The sequence below is a fragment of the Ixodes scapularis genome, unplaced genomic scaffold, assembly GCF_016920785.2.
Source record: "Ixodes scapularis isolate PalLabHiFi unplaced genomic scaffold, ASM1692078v2 PGA_scaffold3__209_contigs__length_174095766, whole genome shotgun sequence".
Classification (NCBI taxonomy): Eukaryota; Metazoa; Arthropoda; class Arachnida; order Ixodida; family Ixodidae; genus Ixodes; species Ixodes scapularis.
The window spans coordinates 159930817-159953752 of record NW_024609868.1 but is presented as its reverse complement, the minus strand read 5'-3'; the positions used below and the strand labels follow the sequence as shown (position 1 = coordinate 159953752).

Below are 22936 nucleotides of genomic sequence, written 5' to 3'. Positions count from 1 at the left end.
GTTTTTCATCGAGTGCATTGGCCCTCGGCACGGCGCTCCCAAAGCCCTCATTAGAGACCGTGGATCTTCGTTCATGGCACAGCTGACGCAAGAGATTCTTCGTGAGTGGAACCGGTCACCGTCAAATCACTGCGTACCATCCGCAGACAAATCGACTAGCAGAACGGCTAAACAAAACTATCGCCGACATGATCGCCATGTATGTCGACAGAGAGCACAAGACATCCCTATTGAAAAAACCAGCTTAAGCTGGTCCCAGCTTCAAGCTGGGTTATTGCCCCAGCATGCCCAGCTTGGCATGCTGGTCATGCTGGTTGATCTGGTCATACTGGTCATGATGGTTGATCTGGTCCCAGCTTCAAGCTGGGTTATTGCCCCAGCATGCCCAGTTTGGCATGCTGGTCATGCTGTTAAACTGGTCATGCTGGTGAACTTCCCAACCAGTTTAACCTGTTTAAATTAATACACAGAATAAAAAAGCCAAGCTCGTCAGAAAAGCCAACTCGGCATCCAATTTATTATTTTCGTACTTGCGGCAGCCTCACATGAACTCAAATGCTACACATCCTCGGCGCTGACACAGTACTAACCGACGCACAGATTCTCGGTGCAAATTGTCTACAATGTTAATAAAACCAGATTGCTTATCTCTCAACACGAAAAAAATACTAGACACAGGCCAAAAACAGGCAATAGCAGACGAAAATACTCGGACGAGAGAAGCGAACCTGGGTCCCGCCAGCGATGGGGGCGAAGCGGCAACTTGCGTGGTCGGCAGAGGCGAGGAAATCCGTGGGGCTTGGATGGCATTGGCGATACTCCTCGGCACCGCCGTCATTCTTGGGCACACACACGTTCGAAGACACGAAGCGACGCCGCAGTCGGGACGTCTGACATCTTCCCGCACTGAACGGACTGCCGCTCGCTGTCTTCTCAAAACCCGCTTCGCTTGCACCGTCGTTCAACTAGTCTCCAAACAACGCGCACACAGCCGTCCCTTCGATCTGCCCTCTGCCCAAGCTATCCAAACGCGTCTTCGATTCTCCGTTTCTACCACTCTCTCTCTCTCTCTCTCTTTTCTCGCACACAAAGGTAGCTTGCAGCGCGCCTGACGCGCCCGGTGGTCTACCAAAAACGAGAGGACAAAGAACAGGACGTGGCCTCGTTCCAGCAGCCGACCTTGTCGCGCGCGCTCCCAGCAATGCCAGTTCGGCTATCTCTAGCCGACCTTGGCGTGCGCGCTCCCAGCATGACCAGCTTGACCACCACGATTATTATTTCGACCAGATTCACCAGCTTGTCTCCCAGCATGACCAGCTCGTCTCCCAGCTTGACCACATTGGCTCCATGGAAAACCAGTTTGACCAGTTAAGACCAGACTGGCTCCCAGCTACACCAGATTGAATCTAAAACCAGATTCGAGTGAGACCATGCTGGTTTTTACTTAGACCAGACTGACCAGCTTAAATTCCAGCTTGCCCAGCTTAAACCAGCTTGATTGCCAGCTAAACCAGTTTAATTACCACATTGACCAGTTTGACCACCTTGATTACCAGCTTGACCACCTTAATTACCAGCTTGACCAGTTTGATTTTCATGCTGGTTTTTCCAATAGGGATGGGACGAGGTGTTACCCTACGTCACGTTTGCTTGCAATACGGTGGTGCAAGAGACCACAGGAGTAGCCCGGTTTCAGCCGGTGCATGGTAGAAAAGTACCGACCATGCTTGACGCGATGTTACCCCCCGAACCAGCTGACGATGGGATCCCCGACGCCCAGGTGGTTGCTCAACGAGCCGAAGAAGTTCGCCAGCTCACCCGACTCCGCATTCAAGATCAACAACGTGTCGACGCTATGCGGAACAACCTTCGCCGGAATGACATTCGCTTCAAGCCCGGAGACCGTGTGTGGGTTTGGACCTCGATACGACGACGCGGTCTTGGCGAGAAACTCCTAAAGCACTACTTCGGACCACACAAAGTACTTCGTCGACTCGGGATTTGAACTCCGAGGTGACGGCCGACGGAACACGGACTTCATCACTCCACCCTCAACAACCGGAAGTCGTCCACGTCGTGCGCCTCAAGCCGTACTACGCGCGATAAGACTGAGAACTGTGATATTGTGGTACACTTGATAGTATTGTGTTTTGCCAGCCTCCGTATTTTCCCATTCTTTCGCTTGTGTTGCTCTGTTTTGTTGCCTTTCACTTGCAATCGAGGCGATGCCTTTTAAGGAGGTGAGTAATGCTACGCGCGTTGGCGAGCGACCGCGTGCGTGGCCGAGTGGTTACCGGGCTTCACTGTGGCGTGGAAAATCTAGGTTCGATTCCAGTCGGTGGAATGTTTTTTTATTCATTCTTTCAACATTGCGTTCTCGCGAGTTCGAGAACATTTTCGACTGATCGAGTTCCGAATGGTCTTGTCACCGAACGTTCTAGACCGGTTGTTCTAAAAGCCAACGCGCTTACATTAGGGGCCCCGAGTAGCGATATGCAGTGAGTCTCGCCCCAGCGTTCGAATCTGCTTTTACGCCGACTTCGACTCCCGCGACGCTCTGCTGTTATCTTCTGTTTCTTTTTTGTTTTGAGCACAAGTTCGCCCCATTAAACGTTTTAGTTTCTTCAGTTATTTCCTGTTTGTCACATCGCCATGCGTGAGAAAATATATATATATATATACAGGGTGTTTTTCTTTTTTTTTTAAGCTTAACAGATTTGTTTAAAAAAAAGCCGTGAAAGTTACATTTGGGCCGCTTGTCGAGGTGAGTTATACGGTCAGGGGGACATATTATAGTAGGCTATTTTTAACGAGCACTCGTCGAATTAATTAAAATTCGTTAATTAACTTTTTAATTAATCAAAATAGGCATATGGTTCCAATTCGAAACTTGCTTAGCGTCATCGAAAACCACTAAATCAGTCATTTTCAGAAAGCCTTTGAGCGCGTGAGAAGCGTAGTATTGTACTAAAGTTACCACTCGTGAAGCAGGTACAAGGCTGGGGCTAGATAAGACGGAAAAATCGCGCGGGGCGCCTTATCGCAACCGCTAGCTTTGTACATGCTCCACAAGAGGTAACTTTAGTACAATACTACGCTTCTCACGCGCTCAAAGTGTTTGTGAAAATTACTGATTTAGTGGTTTTCGATGACGCTAAGCATGTTTCTAATTGGAACCATATGTTTATTTTCATTAATTAAAAAGTTAATTAATGAATTTTAATTAAATAGCCGACTGATCGTTACGATTAGCCCCTATAATATGTCCCCCTGGCCGTATAGCTCACCTCCACAAGCGGCGCAAGTGTAACTTTCACGGCTTTTTTGAAACAAATCTGTTAAGCTTAAAAAAAACACCCGTTATATATATATATATATATATATATATATATATATATATATTCAATTTCGCTTGCTCAAGACTGTACCTTGCTGAACAACAGATATAATTTAATGAGGATAACCCTTAGCGGCCGCCCCTTTCTTAGATGTGTAGAGCACCATACCTGCGACGCATTATTCAGCTCACTCGCCCGGCCTTTGCACAAAGTTTGCTTCCGCGATTTTGAAAACATATAAACATCTATACCGATAGTACTGTATTTGATTAAAGAAAATATATTTTCAGGATGCACCATTCCCTGTGGTATCTGCACGTACCAAAAAGTAACCGTTCAATCGGTTCGAGGATTGGACGATAAATCATCCGCACTACTTATTGCCCATGAATTGGGTCACCAGTAAGTATTTCCTTTTTAATGCCTCATCTCAATACTACTTAAATATCATTTCACCCATAAAGTAATTTAAGATAGCCGTTTCGTTCTTGGCATAATGGTATCCTATGCGCTCTATAGCTTATTAACACAAAGAAAGAAAGACATCTGGAAATCTTTTAGGTTAATAACTTTGTATCGAACGGGTTTTTATTGCGGTTTTCTTTGCATGAGGTTAGGCAGATTGTATATGGTTTCGTTTCCGCGGAGTGAGGCGTGCGAACCATCGGATGGGTTGCTGTTTCTAGCATACGCGAACGGGTTCAAACAAGGTCGTATCTATACCCTAGACTCGGGCCATCCATGCATTATCGAAGGCATCCCCAGTATTCCTGGTCACGGTCTCCTTGCTCCCTCTTCTGGCTATTTCCAGCAAAACGCAGTAAAATGATAATTTCAGCCAAACTACTGCAGAAATCCTTCAGTTCCTCGGGATGTCTACAGAGGGCACTAATACAGTCTTATTTAATACCCGCTTGAACCTCAGGATTGTATACGTTTTATCCCTGGGCCCGATATAATATTGTTGCAGTGTGTCCTATAGGCCACTTCGACAAAATTTTAAATTTCTTCTCACTGAAATGAAGAATCGTAAAGTTCCGGAGGAATATAATAACTTCCGACTTATAGTACACACCTCAGTTGAAATTTCGGTATGTTAATTAAGACGTTTTATTCCTCGAGAGTTTCAAATTCGGCCCGCTTTATACCCCTGTAAAGTTAGCACTCCGCCGTGCACCGAGCAGCTTACGGCCAAGGTACCTTTACATAGGCTCATCCAAAAAGAGATTTGTACCTTGTGTTTGTGACAGCATATTGACTAAGAATGTGGCGGTTATAATATGGCTTTACAATAATACAATACAAGGGTCACAGACACTTGTAATGTATATATTTTGATTTGAATTTGCCTGCGTACGTAAAGTTTTAGCTCGGTTACAGACACAAACTGAAAAAAATTCTTTCAGGCGTGTCTAACTGAAAATAACTAGAAATAACTAGAGATATAACTGGAGCGGCGCGCCGCTGGCCGTTCGATTGTGTGTCTTTTTATCCATCTTATTTGATTTATACGTATATACGCGTATAAATAAAGAACACAACCCTATTGGAAAAACGTACAAGAAACAAACCTGCTGCTTGCACAATCCTGGTATGACACCACCATAATTTATTGTTATTATACATGCAGCTAGTTTGGTTTTGCGTTCTCCATAACTGGAGATACCGGCACCGCTATGGCTCCGGGTCTGTCTATACTGGCAGCCGGTTTGCTCGCCGATATGACTCGGTATGGCTGGTATGATTTTGCGTCCGATGACGTAGGCGACCGCCATCTTTCCAACGAAACGCCTATACCACAAGACCACCGGTATAACTAAACCATACATGCAGAAAGACGACCGCCATCTTCCAACAAAAACGTCCATCGTTTACCACCGGTATCGTTACATACATCATACATGTCGAAAAATAACATAAGCCGCGTTTACATGAATGCGACTTAGTCGCATTGAATCCAGTTGCCGCATTCAATATGCGGTCATGTAAACGGCATAATGCGCAAAGCGCATCGCATTAAAGTCGCTAGACAGAGGTGGATCGAGATGGCGAGTGCGCATTCATTCAGCCCATGTAACCGAAGATCGCATCGGATTTTGGAACGGGGAGGATTATCGGAAGGCGCTCGCTGCGGGAGCGAGTGAACAGCTGAGAACATGGTGGCGGCCAACCTCGTCGGCGGCGCGGAGAGCGGTCCCGCAATTTTTTTCCCGAGAACAAACGCAAGCTTTTATTGCGATCATAAGTAAGCGGAATTTAGCGGAGCTGCTCGGTGACGGCGGCCCCGTCCAAACCTTTGCGAAGTACGACTTGCGCGTCCGAAGGGGTCACAACGGCTTCGGTGCAAGCACGCATGACACCGAGAGCTCCGATCACTGTAGAGCACTGCATGGTTGCGCAGAACGAGCAGCTCCTACCTCGCTGCCGTTCCTGGCTGCGCAAGAGCCTCTCGGACTCGGGGTCTGGTCGCGATCGGCGAGGTCTGGCGCGGCGAAACGTGGAGGCTTCCTCAAAGCGTGCACACACACGTCGCCTCTCGTTCAGAGTGGACCGGCGGCCCGGACTGGAGTCCTAAACGCCTTGGTTTTGATGCTTCTTCCGTCTCCCAACTTCTTCCACAGCACCGAAGACAGCGGGCGCGATCTTTACGTTCACTGAATGCGTCGAAAGGCCTCCACGTGCGATGCACCGGAAAACGTGGTGCGGCTGGTGCCGGAACGGAACTGACGGAACTGCATAACTTCGAGCTTTGAGTCAACGTGCACGGCAACAAACCGATCGTGACACTAAGCGGCGGGGGTACCGCATCGCCGGTCGACAGGGGCAAATGGCCCGTTGCTCGTATCGTGGGCCGTGACTCGTACTCGGCCAACTCGGCGACTTTTCGTGGCCCCTCGCGTCGTCGCAACCAGCCGCAAACATACCAGCCCGCGACCGTGGCCGATGTCGGAGGAAAGCGAAACCGAAACGTAAAGCTTCCGCCCAGTGGCTTCCGCTGCCGCGCCTTTTCTAACTTCCCGGCCAGTCCCGGTTTACACACTTCCGGTCGTCGCGGAGATGGCGACGCAACCAGACGTAGCGGTTTTGGCGCTGGCTCCTTCTGCGTTTTACGGGACAGATGTTTTACGGTCCGTTTCTACTGCGTCTCTGGCTCTCAACTCGACGACGCCTCTCATGGTTCAACCAGGCGTGGTCAGCCGGGGTCAGCACAGCGCGGCCGGCTCAACTCGTCCGATCGCCGGACCGCAGGCGACTTCCGATTTCGGCCGTTAGGCCTAGGATCCGAAGGACTCTGTTTCCGTGAAGCGGTAAGCGAATCTCGTCCCGTTTTCGTTCTACTTTTAAATTACGTTAGGTGCGCTACAGTGTAAGCATGCGTGCCAAGTGTTCGTGACAATTTTGAACTAGAATAATTGTGCTTCATTGCGGTTTGTCATTTACGAAAAAGTAAATCGAGCAATGAACGAGGAGCCATGCTTGAAAACGATGTATGTACGATGTTAACTTCTACCTGGGCGGCTTAAAAAAAAGTCAAGACTGGTTACGGTTGGATGCGAGGCTGGTCCCAATGCAATGGTAACCACTTAGAGCACCTTTCTGAACAGCATGTAAGCAATATAGCGATCAACGAGACGAGCGACGACGAGAAGCTACGAGTGCCGGCGCCGAGCGACGAAGATTTCTCACTCTCGCTGCTTGCGCCGCTCGGTTCCTGGGCTTCTAGAAAACGTCGCTCATCACCTTGATCGCTCGCACCAATCGCTTTCATAATGTGTGTCTCGTCGCGCAGCTGACTACCGTGTTTATTCAAATATATGTCGACCTTTTTTTTTCTTTTCTTTTATTTATTTATTTATTTTTTTTTTTCGGAAATCGTGACTAAAGAATTTCGACCTACATTCGCGACGAAATTTTGCGACCGTACCGGAGGCATGAAGCTATCGAGTCACCGAGCCGGCGTTGCCGTAGAGCTGCGCCGCTTCTTGTTTCCAAAGGCTTTTGTTAAACAACCGAAAACAACGGCGATGGCCGATGCCGCTATCGCGCGCACCTCTTGGGGCATTGGATTTCGCCATCGCACCTCTAGCGTTCCCCTTGCTGGGCAATGGGGAAGGAGAGGAACGCGATGCGCCATGCACTTTGTCCTCCATCCTCGCAAACGCGCACAAAAAAAAAAAAAAAAAAAAATGTTACTTTTGTTAGTTGCTTGAGGCGGCTCGGCTCGCGTGTTGCTCATGGCGACACGGCGGCTTTGTTTGCGTCTTTGTAGTTTGTCTTTCGTTGCTTCGTTGCTTCGCACCTTCTTTCGTTTCTTGTCGTCATTTTACAACGGTGTCAGTGAAGTATTGTGGCGGATTTGCGAGGATGTCTACCAAGCTGTGAAGTGATGTAAATAAAGGTTTCTTTCTTTTGCCCAAAATTTCCCCTGTTCTTAAAAATAAAAAAAAAAAGTCGACCTATATTTGAATTTTTTTTTTTTTATTCTCGGTGGGTCCAACAAATAGAGTTCGACCTATTTTCGAGTAAATACGGTAACTTTAATTTTTATTTTGGGTTACGTCGGACGTAACTCGAATGCTTGACAGTTACGTTGGGCGTAACTTTAATTTTTATTTCGGGTTCCGTCGGACGTAACGTTAGACACTGCGTTACACTTAAGAAAAATAGGGGCTGATGGTTCATCCTATAAACCAACCATTTGTGTTTAATTAAAGCGAATCACTGGCCTAAAAAAAATACTGCTGTCCTATAGGAATGTAGTGCTTCAGATAAATTTGTTAATTTTTGCTTTTAGTCTCTGCCCCACCAGATACGACATCTGGCCTAAAGCAGTGTTCCGGATCGTCATTCAATTTTTCAAGAGGCGGGTCGTCATTCAATCCAGGAGGCGGCGGCGTCTCATGGGCGTGTTGCTGGTGCTTCTTACTGGATGGTGCTACCGAGGGAAAAGTGGTCGTGCTTGGGAAAGGCAAGTATGGCCGCCGTAAGTATAGATATTGTTTTTACCTTTGCTCGAACCCACCTTTAAGAAATGCACAGTTCGCATGTGTGCATCTCTCAATGCTTCTACAGTCGGCTGTTAATATTTGGAGTGCTCCAACTCTGTCAGTGCTAGTTTCTCTAGATTATGCAAATGGGATGCAACACTAAACCACATATGCTCTCGCAACAAACAGTGCTCTGCTGAAGCACGCACTGTGGAATCTACTCTGGCTTTATAATGCAGCACAAAATAGTTGACGCCAAATATAGCTACTTTTGTGACTCCGTTTTACCAAAAGCTCTGCCGAAATAAACTTGCCACCTTATAGGTAGTGCAAAAGAACCTCGCGTGCCTAACCTGGAGAAGGGCATTTTTTTCATAGGTCAATTTTTTCTTAAACCAATACCTTCAGCCTCCTTGAAATGTTAACATCATGTGACACTCAGAAGAACAGTAAACCCCTTAATGTTGGCGAACCTTTAATTTTCGCGGCCTTTAATTTTGCGGAATTCAGTGACTGCGATTATGTCCTCTGTGACCGATTCGAGAAGAAATAGGGGCCACCAAGATAAGGGGGTTTTACTGTCCATCGGAGGAGAGAGGAAGTCACCTTTGTTTGTATGCAAGAGTAAAACCAACAACAACAATCATGTTGCCGACACTTTGTGAGCCTATCTGTGTCTATTGAATGATATCAATTTTGTTTTTGTTCGTTAAAAATTGTTGCCTGTCCACTGTGGGATGTCGTCTTCAACACGAGCAGTGGTTTTCCTCTGAAGCAGGCAGCATGGACGCGTGCCGCAGCACAACATAGTTTATTTGCAGGTGGTACCGCAGTTTGAAGGATGGTTCACACAATATGGGGGAATCGCAATTCAATGTTCTACCTCGGGCGTAGACAAGATTTGCTCATTCTAAATCATTTTGTCTACAAATCGGGAACTTGCAACGAATGTACCCGCATGGTTGGAAGGGCCAGACAAGCCTTGCGAGCGCTTCGTTTTCTAGCTTCTCAGTCCTGAACCTACTCACGCACCACATGTGTAGATGTTCCGGTACGTGGGAGCACTTATTTGGAAAATGGTGAATGGCAACTGTTGTTATCTTTAAGGTGGACTGCATATTTGCAGTACTTTTCCTCACTTAAAAATATGTCTTACTAAAAATATGTAGTATAGCCGATGACAAAAAGAGAATGGCTGGGCGTCCTCCAGCACATGCTTGTGCTTTTCACCCCGCTTTAGACAGATGTGCTCGCTCCAGGCTCATCAGGCGCTGAAACGTCATCGAAGGTAGCAGACGGGCTGGAGGTCGAACAACGGAGACTTCTCCCTGCCTTTCAGATGGTGTCAGTGAGCATGTACTTCTATACTCTAACTTAGCTTAACCTGCACAGAGCTGAGTAGAATAGGCTTGGCAAGTGCCCTTATTGCATATGCATTTGTACAGCTGAGGCACTTTCTAAATCAAGAACATTGTGTACCTTACCTTCAAAAACACATCATTTTGGGGGTGCAAAAGGAATTCTAAGGCATATTTTTGTATGTATTGTCCTATTACTCATCGACTCCTTCAACTTAATGCGGAGTCGACCCAGCCTCTTGAAAAATTTAATGCTTGCCAGGTAATTGTTTTGCATTTAGTTGATATATCAGTATTCAGTTAGGTATCCCAAGTCATTAGTCGTTGAGGTGGAGTCTCTGTAAGTCAGTCATGTTTAACAGTCATAGAAATGCTTGTCAAATAATGGCACTGTCGAGGACATGTATTCAGCTCGAACAATCGCTGGGCACAAGCTGGTCGTGTGGTTACAGGCAGCAAACATCCCGGTTGGAATGTCCTATTTCGCAATGTAGCTGCAGACTAAATGAGGGCCCCACTCATAAACGTCTATACTTTTAGTCTCTTTAAGCTGGACCACTTTTGAAACTACAAGCCTTTGCAGCAAAAACAGCATGACGCATGATTATAAGCTCGACGTACCATGGCGTCCAACTAGAAGGTCACATGGCTTGCTTTGTGCACTGAATTTGCAAGGATGGCTTGAAGCTTCTGTCGTGGTTAACTTTAAGCTGAGATAGTTTAAAATAATGCTCTCAGTTTTTAGTGTTGCCCGGCATGGTTAACAAGTTGGTGATATAGCGCTGCATTGAAAAGTCTGTGCATTCATGACTGTATCACCTTATGAATGCAAGCTACCTATTAAACTCTTCGTTTTTCAGAGAAATGAAATGCACTTTGCTTCCAATTGCACCCGCTTCTGTAACTTCATGGTATGAAGCACCTTATGGCTGCAAGCTCTGACCGATCTTGTTCTGTGGTCTGCGCAGGCCCATATGAGGGAGTCACTCCGAGAGCCTCACCAGAGTTTCCTGCCCGTGGTCGTTCTAAATGTTTTTGTTGTAGGTATGCATCCTTTCTGTCTTTCCCTTAATTGTACTCAAACGTCTTCTTTTCATTGTAGCCGATTTGCCTCAAAATTGGTTAAGCACACAAATGCACGCTGTACAACTGTATTGTACATATTTTTTCCAAGGTAACTTTTCTTTGCCAAAGTTTGATTTTTTTATGAAGGTTAGTCTTTTTTGTTTTTATTTTCAAATTTATGTGAGTTTCCATGGGCAACACTAAAACGTTATGCCAGAAGCAAGGACAAGTTCACTGCTCTAATTTGTTCTCAACTGATTGCAAGAAATTTCGTTAATGTTGGAAACCTCCTTCCAGCGCTTGCTTTGCAACATAAAAAAAAATTATACATAGGACATCTCTGTTTCTTAAACTGCTTGCTCATTCTGCAGGTCTGCCTGCCATAGATGTCGTGCTACTCGAGAGCAGGCGAATTCGATTGCTGGTTTTGCCATTGCGTTTTTTTAGACGTTGTCTTAGTAGTTCTTGTAAATTTTGAGATTTTCCTAAAAAGCAAGCCGGGAAGAATATTTAGTTTAGTTAGGAAGCTGAAAATAATGATTTAGTACCCCTTTGTCACTAAAATAGATACTGTGTGCCGCTGTTAGTGTCAAGCCGAGATCCACGCTTTTTTGGCATTTTGATCAGAGTGGTACCCATTCTTATTCGTTAGCCTCTTGGTGTGCCAACTAAACTCTTTGTATACAGACACCTGCCCTCTGCTGGTACACTCTACCCTCATGTTCAGCGAGTGTATGAACCGGAGTTGTATCCACAGTCGACACTCGCTGAGCACGAGGGTAGGAAAATCTTTCCATTGCAGCAGAGCCATATATGGGGAGAGTCTGGCAGTCTATGATTTCGCTGCCGTAACGTCTCCCTTCCGAGTGAGCTGATCAGCCCGCGGCACAGAGCAAGAGGCGTGAGCGCATGCGCGTGAACTCTAGGCTGCTCCCAGCTGAGCGGGGAGGGCCGCCATTTTCATTCATTCGCCCGGCATGGGATCGATATTCAAATTTCGGTTCTTTCCTTTTATTTGGCAGGCTCTGGCAATAAAATGATATACCTAGTGTTATTCCTCGGTGGCTTAAAAACCCAAAGAAAGAAGTTCCTCCATGTTTGAACGCACTTTTATTTAGGCAAAAAAAATAAATAAGCCCGTAGCAGACGACACGTAGCCTCAACAGTGCTCCGTGCAGACAGCTTTGCGTCAAAATGGTGGTCGTCTCCTCTTTGTTTCCCTGCTGCCTTCTCTCTCCCTCCTTCGGCGTTCTCCCTTTCCTCCTCTCCGGCGCCTTCGTTGCCACACCCGCTGGCTAAACTCTCCCACTATACGGCTTTGCATTGCAGTAGTAGTTTTATTTGTAGTCTTTACAGTTGAATGTGAATATTTGACAGAAGTCTCAGGTTGGGGCGAAAGGGGGTTAAATGAATGCATTTGATCATTCACCTAAATTCGGTACCCATCATTTTAACGCCTACGTAGCTTTGTCCTGGGGGGTGACTATGACTAAAATAAGAGGATCTATGTGCTGATCACGAAAGAATATGCTAGCCATTCTAATGTAGCTCTGCCAAGTACTTGATTGTGATTTGTTTTTATTTTCAGCTACTTGGGTGCCTCAAGATCTGGAGATCCTAGTGGCCACAAGCTTGGACTCAATCTTTTTCTGTGGTCTGGGCAGGACCATGGGGGAGGTAATCCCAGCAACAAGAGCATCGCAGTATCTCCCTGGCTGTGACTTTCGGTCTGCGTCACGACAGGGGAGTCCTCGTGCCACCAGGTGTTAGGTATGCCACTTGAAATAAGCATTTGTCTTACCTATTAATAGAACATAAAAAGCACTACTAAGCCTAAAATGAAAAAAAAAAACATATTCAAATCTTGGGTTGGATGAAATTCCAATTACAAAAAGGAGTCTGCAGACATGATTAACATGTGAACTTAAAGCCCGCGGATGTAGGTTCGACGGTGTCACAGAAATAACTTCCCGCAGATCGCCTTGCTCGTGCTATACCCAAACAAATTCTTAAAATAATCATTGTGTTTCGTTGGTGTCATCAATCTTATGTCCCTACCACACTCACCAGTCGGGACATGTGAAATATAAAAAAACAGGAACTTGCACATTGTCAGCTCTGCAAAGATTTATATAGTAAACAGAGCATAGCACTTTCAGCTTAAGAAAAAAATTCAGTGCAGGCCTATGTTCATGGTTCACATATGTGTAATTGCTCTTTATAATGAAGTGAAAACTGCTTAAGTTGTGGCCCACTACAGGCTTTCTATTAGTGTTAAAAAGTGCGGTAGAAAATATGATTGCGCTTGGAAGACGGGGACATAGGAAGGACAGACACAACAGAGCGCTAACTTTCAACTGATTTAATTCAAGAACCTCAGCGTAGAAACGGACTGTGTCACCGCACCACATCTCAACCAATCCGTGGCCCTGCCACGGACCGCAAGTACGCCAAATCCTTATCCGCCAAGTCAATTGACGCCACACTGACACAACTTGTGCCGGAACTATTTATAGTGTCAGCCTCCATAATCTCGCTAACAGTCATATCTTTGTGCCTCTCAAGAACAATAGACGAAACAAATAATGGTTTGCACCCGCAGTCATGACAGTGACACGACAGATCATGACTGCGAGTGCAAACCATTATTTGCTCAGTCTACTGTTCTTGCTAGGCACAAAGATATGACTGTTAGAGAGATTATGGAGGCTGATGCTATAAATAGTTCCGGCACGTGTTGTGTCAGTGTGGCGTTAATTGACTTGGCGGATAAGGAGTTGGCGTACTTGCGGTCCGTGGCAGGGCCACGGATTGGTTGAGATGTGGTGTGGTGACGCAGTGTGTTTCTACGCCGAGGTTCTTGAATTAAATCAGTTGAAAGTTAGCACTCTGTGGTGTCTGTCCTTCCTATGTCCCCGTCTTCAAAGCACAGTCATGTTTTCTATTGTACCGTACCAACTTGCCCAACAATCAGCACTTGCTAAAAAGTGCTATTGTGTTTTAAGCAGCTCGCACCAAATATTTTCTTGAAATACATAGGTTCATGGAAATTATTATGTAGATGTTGGCAGACAGTCATGGTGAGGCCAATCTTTAATGCCAAGTGGTCCACTTATTCAGAGTTAATTGAGTTTGTAAATATTGTAGGTCGCAAATTAAATTTTTATGGTACGCAATGGGCAAAATCATCCGTAATGACTAGCTCTACCTAGGGGAACTTCATACGTTTACTACGGCAAGATGGTTTCGAAAAACAAAGTATTTAGTTTATTCAACTCCTGCACTAACCTTGTCTTTAGAAACTTTTTATATTCTTTGCGATGCTGAGATAAGATTCTGGAAATAGTTTTTCTAGAACTACTCTAGATATTTCCAGTTCATCATTTTTCTCGCAAAGCATTCGAGAGAGCCAAACCCTGTAATGTACGGAGGGAACTCACAGAATGATGCGACTGACAGTTTGGAACATTCGGCACTGTAACAGTAATAATGACATGTCACTTATGTAATGTTCATTATCGCAGATCAAACTGCTTTTTCCGTCTACACTCATTTTCAGTAGACTCATTCAGCGAACTCCCACCTGAGACTGCAGCGCTGGGCTCTGCAAAGTAATTTGAATGAATATAGATGCAACAGGTTTCTTTGAGCGTGCATCTAACACATATTCTTCATATTGAATCTGCTAACTGTATTCATGTCCATGTCCATAATTCCACATTCCAGCTTATTTTTATTTTGACATCTGAGTTTTCTTCAGTACTTTTCTCAACATCTGTGCTTGCTGAGCCGTACTCAAGTCCATACATCTTGTCTTTCGCTATTACATTAATATATAAAACTGTTGATGCCGAGTGAGAATTCAAGGTACCGAATCTGTCGTGCGAGCTAAATAAGAACCAATAAAAAGCTCTACAAAGGAAATTTTGTTAAAGGATGCTGTATGGGAATTAGAATAGCACATGCCATGCTAAAAAAAAAAAATACAAATTCTTGTTAGGTATGCGAGGATGACAGTGCTGTGCTGTTTCTGATGTGTCACAAAAAAAAAAAAAAATCAGTGCCATACAGTGTTCCTTATGGAAGTACAAACTGTTGAATTCGAAGCCCAGAAGTTTTATTCAAGAATGTTCCTCAATACAAATGTATTTAGAGATCTGAGACACTGACTCATACATGACTATGTGGCAAACATTAATTTTCATGTGGATTATAGTTTACAAGGTCTAGTCTGCATTGATTTATTGCATTCATGCTGAAACTGGGAGGGGTTCTCTGGGTATGAATAAAGAGATAAATATTTCTTGAAATCAAAACATTTGAGAACGGACAAAAGGAAGGATCTGAGAACGGTATCTTAGATTCTCTTCTTTTTCTTACAGTATCTCTAATGTTCACTTCATTTCACCTGATGCATTTAGTTTTTAGCGCAGCTCTTAGCACTTGTTTCCGCGTTTCGCGGCGTCGCTGTCGGCGTAACCACCCTGCTAAACTTGGCAGGAAATTGAATTAATGTTGTGGTCATGTGACGTTAATATTTCCGCTAAGTCTAGCTGAGAAACTGAATTTTTTTTATGGCTGACGTGACACGGTCATGCGACGTCATTTTCCCTGCTACTTTTAGCGGAAAAACTGCATTTGTGTTGAGGTCATGTGACATCAATTTCTGCGCTAAATTTAGTGGGAAACTTAACCAGCTAAATTTAGTGGGGAAATTTTCCCGCTAAATTCAGGGAAGTTTCCTGCTAAATGGGAGGGAGCAGAAGAGGAGGAGGGGAGGGGGAGGAGGGGCATACCTTCCCATCCTCCTCTTCAAGATCTGTGCTCTAATTTCACGTTACAGAGAATTGTAAACGTCTCATATTTCATCTCATGTTTATTCAACTTTTATATTGCAGGTGCGCTCGCAGCACAAATCTGGGTTGTGCTGATCCTCTACGCACAAGTTAGGAACTCCTGAGTGGCAAGAGTGGGAGTTTGGTCTGACAGCTCAAGGGACACCATTGTTCAGTATTGAATTTTTAATAATCTTCTTTTAAGCAAAGTTAAGCTTTGCTGCATGCAGTTCTTGTAAAAATAAATACCTGCAACCAAATTTACCAGGTCACGACATTTCGCCTCTGCTCTTAGTGGTCCTGGTGAGCCTCGGATAAGAGCTTACTGGTGTGCAAACACCATGCTTGTTTGAAACCACTCACTGATGTAGAGACTCGCTGACATCCAGCATTCCAATGAAACGCTGGATGTCCACAAGTCTTTCTTGAACAATGCAAGCGGGGAAGGAACCCATACAATCGTATTGTATTGGGGGACATTCTACAGAGTTTTTTTTCTATGTTTTACAGATTTTTTTTAAAAAAGCCGTAAAAGCTACATTTACGCGGTCTGTGCACGTGAGTTATATGGCCAGGGCGGCATAGTATAAAAGGCTAATTTGTAATGATCCGTCGGCTTATTACAGAGATGTGCCAGACTTCTTTCAGAAAACTAGATGGAGGTTCATTCTAGCGTAGTTTTATCCCGCGAATCTGAATATCCCGTTCGTTTTCCTCAAAGATATAACTAAACGTGAGAAAACACAAAAAACATCCCACCAACAGTGACATCGTAAGAAGACCTTTCGGCCGCCAAGCGTGTGTCGCTTAAGGGCCGCGCGTCCAATCGCAAGTTTTCTAGGTATATTCTCCGGCACTGGCACCAGTCGTGACACATTTTTCTGCCCTTTTAAAAAATAGCATGTGCGTGCATAGCTTTGATAGGCGCTGAAGATGCGTGAACAAAGATTTTGAAAGCTGCTGTTGTGACATCGCTCTCTAGGGAGGTGCTTTCACAGCGCTTTAAAAATGACTATGCAGCCTTGATTAATTAAATTAGCAAATAATTTTGATATTTGAGATTCTGGAGGTCGAATGAAGAAGATTTAAAAGTGTTTTCTCAAATACAAAACTGCTTCAGCCTCTCTCTAAGTATAGTATGTTCGTGAAATTTTTGATCAGTGAAAATAGACCCATGGTTCCAATTAGAAACCTGCTAAGCATCATCAAAACACACTAAATCAATTTTCTTTGTAAAGATATAAGACGAGTAGCATTTTATGGCGTTATAAAAAAATGGTCAATTTGGACGCATTTCCAGACTTCGGTTTCTTACCAGAGCGCATCTTTGCACCTGCGGTCCAGCTGCCCGGTGACCGCAGTGCGAAGCCGCCCCCTCGCCTCCCTCGTAGGATGAAGGGAAGCAAGTCGCATGTGTGTTGCGTGTCTATGCCCCTGGGGAACAGGACCGTGGGCGCAGAGATGAGCTCTGATAAGAAACTGAAACCTAGAAACTCGTCCAAATAAAGCTTTTTACAGAATGCATAAAACGCTACCCCTGAATTATATCCTTCTAAAAAAAACTTGATTTTGTGGTTTTCAATGACTCAGCAAGTTTCTAATTGAAACCATATTTTCATTTTCACTAATTAAAAAGTTGATTAACAAATTGTATTTAATTATCTGACTGATCGTTACGACTAGGTCCCTATACTACGTACGCCTGGCCGTATAACTCGCCTGCACAAACCGCATTAATATAGCTTTCACGACCTTTCTAAACATATATGTAAAGCTTAAAACTAAATCGCCCTGTACAACAGTGAAAAGGCGAAACCAACACGCTGGAGCCATATGGCTCCACCATGCTGGTATCGCCTTTTTGCTGGTATAGGATGTCCCATATTACGTTATGCATGTATGGTTCCGTCCGCCTACATGGTTCCGCCTATATCCACTACGCTGGTATAGGATGTCCCATAATACGACACGCTTGTATGGTTCCGCCCACCTGTATCGTTCCGCCTTATTCCACTATACTGGAGCCGCCTTTTTCGCTTGTATAGGATGTCCCATATTACGGTTACGCTTGTATGAGCCTTTTCCGTCATCTTTCCATCATCGAGATTTTCCAACAGGGAACGACGACGGTCGTTGAGAGGATGACACACCGGCGACGGTGGTGCCTCAATCTGAGCCCTGGTTCCTCGGAAGCGGCGGCTTCTACTTTGACTGGGCTACCTCCATGGAGCCTGATGCTTCAACCCCAGTGAACCCCAGTGAGCAACAGCGCCATTATGTCCCTGGGGCTCCTTCATGCTCCGATCGAACTGCGTGCCAGATCCCCATGGCTCGCTGCTGACCCGCCCAAACCACCTCCACGAAATCTGGACTTCTGCGAATCGGACTGCCATCCTCCCCAATACCAACAATCCATGTCATCCTCATTATGCATGTATATACTAATCACATTATCATGTTCACTAGACGCGGCACCGCGGGCCTCCATAGTACGGGCTGCTGCCATTCCACGGTGGCGCGGCTCTCCGGAGCGAAATGAATAAAAACTGAAAACTAGGAACTAAAAACAAAATGCTTTGCTGACCAACAGACGGTAGCGCCTTAAAACAAAGAATAATAGTGTTTCCTCGTTTAGAGGATACGAATTCCAAAACTACACCATACTAGTGGCGCACGTCGCTGAAATAACACGCAATACAGAAAATGACAGATTGTCTCCTGAACGGAAAACGGCAAAATACACATGATTGGGGAGATTTGTTTTGTTTCTAAAAGCCAAATTCAGAAACCTAGACAAAACTAATGTTTGCTGAAACTCGGGGTATATTGTGTGCATCGTTTCGACAAAGTATACAACGAAAACACCACGCAACACATTTGTCGTTGTTTCACACCTCGAGACACTGACTTCCGCTCACGCACCGACCGCTGGCGTAGCATAGCGCGCAATCGTAAAATGTTAGCGACTGATGATGATGATAGCTTATTCGCACCCCCCTCCCCCCCCCCCCCCTCAAAAAAAAAAGAAAAAAGAAGAAGGCTTGGCGCGGATCTTTCCTCCGTCAGGGCTTTACTTGGCGCTGTAGGCGTTCTGTCTAATGCAAATGGCGGAGTGGAATGTATTCCACCCAGTAAAGTATTTGGCCAGACGCATACGGTGAAAAGGGCGGGAGACCAGACAGATGCACAGGAGAGGAGGTTGGGATTGCGGTCGCACGCTTCGAATTCTTCGTTTATCTTGCTCTAGGGTGCCGACATGTCCGTCCGTCTGAGGGTGAGGACATCCATTGCTGCCCTGAATGTGCCAGTGCGTGACGCTCTCGCGCGCTCGGTGCGTGACTTGGGCGGTAAAATGGCGTCTATGCATTAACCAAAGCTACGCGCTCGAGTTGAGTTAGCCCAGATTGCGGGCGCTTCAAAATGCATAAAAAACTATCAGGCGAAAAAATGGCTGAGATGTCACCACTCAAGCAAAATCGCGCGTGTGCATGAAGGCACTCTATCTTGCTCAAGGTTGATACGCCACTTGTCGTGAGAATCGGGAACTAAAGCAGCGTGTCCCAGAAAGCTGGCCGTGCTATTGGCGAAGACTATGATTCTTTCCGGACTTCGAAATAAAGCTTTATTATTTGAAATATTATAATATCACAGAACCAGAAACATACGTATGATTGTTTACCCAGCGCTCACGAAAGCTGTTAGGCTACCCCGCCTCTCACACACACAGGAATTGCGCTTTTAAGTGCTGGTTAGATTTTAGGAGCACAATGTGTATATATATATATATATATATATATATACAACGGGCATGGTGGCGGGGGGCCGAAGGCGTGGGTATAGAAGAAGAAAAGAACCCTTAGTGAAAACAGCATCAACGGACGATTTCATCTTCGACGTTTCGGCCGGAGTCCGGCCGGAGTCAGGAAGAACTTTTACAGATGAACGCGGGTGGTATTTATATACGGTCGTGTCCAAATTTCGACGGGTCGACGGTTGGAGCATTCCTGACAGAGAAGCCTAGGGCAGTTCTAATCCGGGTGAAGAAGCTTGACGGTCGGGACCAAGTTTCATGGACGGCTGGGTGACGGTTGTAGCTTCTTGAAAGGGGGCGCAGGGTGACTTGAAAGGGGGCGCAGGGACGTTTCGGCCGGACTCCGGCCGAAACGTCGAAGATTAAATCGTTCGTTGTTGCTGTTTTCACTAAGGGTTCTTTTCTTCTTCTCTCTCTCTCTCTCTCTATATATATATATATATATATATATATGTATATATATATGTGCGAATGATAATAACTGAAGTAATGTTACCACACTACTTCTTGCTTAAAAACAGTCTGATAAATAAAATTATCTTTTAAACAAAATTAAAATATATAAATACTTACGCCCAATGACGTTTAAAATTATTTTTAAAAAAATACTTCCATCCCGAGAAAACAATGTACTTATTTTAAGTGAAGAGTAAAATATGATTTTATTTACATTCAGTTTTTTTTTCACTATCTATAATGCATGAGTTTGAATACCTTGCCTTCTTGTCAAACCAGGAAAAGAAACAAGTAACGCTAAATGTCCATTCCCATTCGGCGGATGCTTTTTATAGTTTTTTATTCATGTGTTCCGCAACCTTCTGAATGCGTCTCTGTGTCCGAAAAAAAGCTGACCAGAGAACACCAGTAAAACGTAAGGTTTATTGTTCAAATATTGAAACTAATAAGAACGCACATTTAATGGGAAGTAGAATGACAGGTTTCAAGTAAAAAAAAACAACAAAAAAACAACGTTATCCGGCCTGAACTGAATGTGGTACTGATATCTTTGTCTGCGGCATCTGTAGCAAAACAAACTTAAACATACGGATTTTTTTAGAAGTACACATATTCACGCTTTTATTAACAAACTTTGACAGTATCTTTTAGTTGGAATGATGAAAGTGCTCGTGTTACTTAAGGTTATACGTCATTATAAAAAACGGCGCAAAAGGAGGGTACAAAATTAGAACGAGCAAAACAGGTCAGACGCAGGAGAGACCTCTTGTGCTCCTACTTTTGTCCTGTCTTATTGCGATGTTTTAATAATGTTGCTCAGCAAGCAACTAGCGTAGAAATCCACCGTTTTACAAAATATATGCAAAACCCTCAAGGCAGCGTAAGACGCCTACGCTTGGACGGAGTTGGACATCAACGGCTCGTTATTGTATACATGTTATGCTTCCGGTTAGTACACACTAATTGTGAAAACGAAAAGACAAGAGTGTGTTATCGCAATGCATAAAAATTGCAAATTTAATTCTGCGTGCGTGCTCCGGCGATTATGACAGCATCCGTTAATTCCTCAACTTAGTCGCAAAACCGTAACAATTCCAAAATCTTACCACAAAAAAAGAGCGAGGCGTTATATTTCTTTTTGCCAGATAAAAACTATTTTCTACCCGGCGCCGTCTCCCTTAAATTTTGAAAAAAAAAACACATAAATCCGGTTTTGAAAACGTTTCTAGAAAAAATATGCGCTTTTTTCCTTCGGTGACCTTTATGCCCTTTTCTAGGCACAAGCCTATGCAAAATAGAGGTCATAGAGCCGATTAAAAAACCCCAGAAGCCAAGTACAGTACTCGCAGGCGAGGTCCCGAGTGTACCGTACTCCAAGTCACCGTTTGAAAAACAGCGTAACCTAGCTGAACACAAAAAGAAGGAAAAGCTGTGAAAACTTTGCTTTAAATAAACAAAAAAGTGTTCGGAGACTGTATTTTTAACATATAAATATAACAAAAAAACATTTCATACAGCATTTTAAAACCTTACCTCGTTTAGCCGTACAACGGACTCCAACACCGCTATGAGCCATCCCTGCAGTTCAGCGCTGCGAACGTCTAGACTAGGCGCATGCTGATCGCAGCATATCTAACGAAGGTCCTGTGTCCGTCACATGATATTTAATTGAAAACAACGCCTTATAGCACCTTTCAAATGCATTGACTGTTAGGAAGGAAAAAAACAGGCGAGAAGTCTCCGGGGGCTCGATGTTCGGCTACGGTATAGATCTTTTTCCAGTTCAACGCAATTCCGATCTCTCATATGGTTCTCATATCGGGTCCCAGTTTGGTCTGAGATTGTTGTTAAAAGGTACTATACAGAAGCTTATTTTTTGGGGTGTTGTGCTGTTCGTGATTTTGCTTCTGACTTTTGTTTCTTACAATATGCAGATTGGGAATGGCACACGAAGGAGAAGGTACTGGATATGCTGGTCTTAAATGTGACCCGCTGGCAGGATATGTGATGGCCCCTTCAATGAATATGCCAGGACGCTCAGCATTTTCTCGCTGCGTCTATGAACAGATGAAGAACTGCCTAATGTAAGATATTATATATTGCTCGCTACTGAAATTCTCCAAGATAATGGATAGTCGTTGAGCATCAGGTTATAAACTTGCTTTTCTTAAAATCATTGCTGCCTTACTTTGGTAGAGACTGTCAGAAAAAAATCCAAGTGAAAAAATGAAAAAAAGATGAGCGACGTGGAAGGGTTGTGATTAATATTGTCTTGTTGACAGGTTAGGTTTAGTCTGTCAGCAGTAGTAGTTGCGATTGACAGATTTGTAAGCATAAGTAAATTTGAAGGTACTGAGAGTGCTCTATGTAAGTCAAAGTATGCAGAATTCAAACAAGGAAAAAAACAATAAAACAGGCAAATCCATCCGCCATCCGGCGTAAGGTTGGTCGGTGTATCATTCCATTGGCTCCCTGGCATCGACACTCTAACAAAGCCCGCCCTCGAGTATGCAGTTTTTTTTTTCACTGTCAAGATTTGTTTTCTTCAGAAAGCAACATATTTTTAGTGTTGTCTTTAGCCATCTAGTAAATTGCGTTTATGGTGGCCGCTTAGACGATTACAAACTGGATTAGCAGCTGGCGACTAAATTATAAACTTTAAACATTTTGTGTAATTTACGCTTTTAATTTTTTGTGAGCTTGGGGGATCTACTATTCGCAGCTTTATACTGTAGACGTGAGGTTTAATAGACACTTTTGCAAAGACTGCCATCTGTTGGAAGCCGCTCAATTGCTGATCAATCGCGGAGTAAAACCTTAACGCCACGGCACAGTTTATGTGTTGAGTTGGATTAGAAGGCAAAACACGCACACACAGAAAAAGCTAATGAGCGTAGTGACGCTGCGCTTTTGACGATGTTTCATTGGCTCCTACGCTGTTAGCATTGACTGCGCTACGACGTTCGCTATCTTATTGAATGACTTGCACTTTGCATGATGTCAGGTGTTTGACAATTGTACAGTGGTTCCGACCTTCTAATAATTGGCACGTGACTTCCGAAAGGGGTGTATTTTATCTATACGC

General features: G+C 44.4%; 1 protein-coding gene across 1 annotated transcript in view; it reads left to right on the top strand.

Moving 5' to 3' along the window:
• LOC115319621 overlaps positions 1-3744 on the top strand; it is a 28187-nt gene extending 24443 nt beyond the window's left edge. The window contains exon 9 of the mRNA XM_040211108.1: positions 3629-3744. Within this exon, the coding sequence (XP_040067042.1) occupies positions 3629-3744 (116 nt within the window). The remainder of the gene's footprint in view (positions 1-3628) is intronic.
• Positions 3745-22936: the final 19192 nt, after the last annotated feature.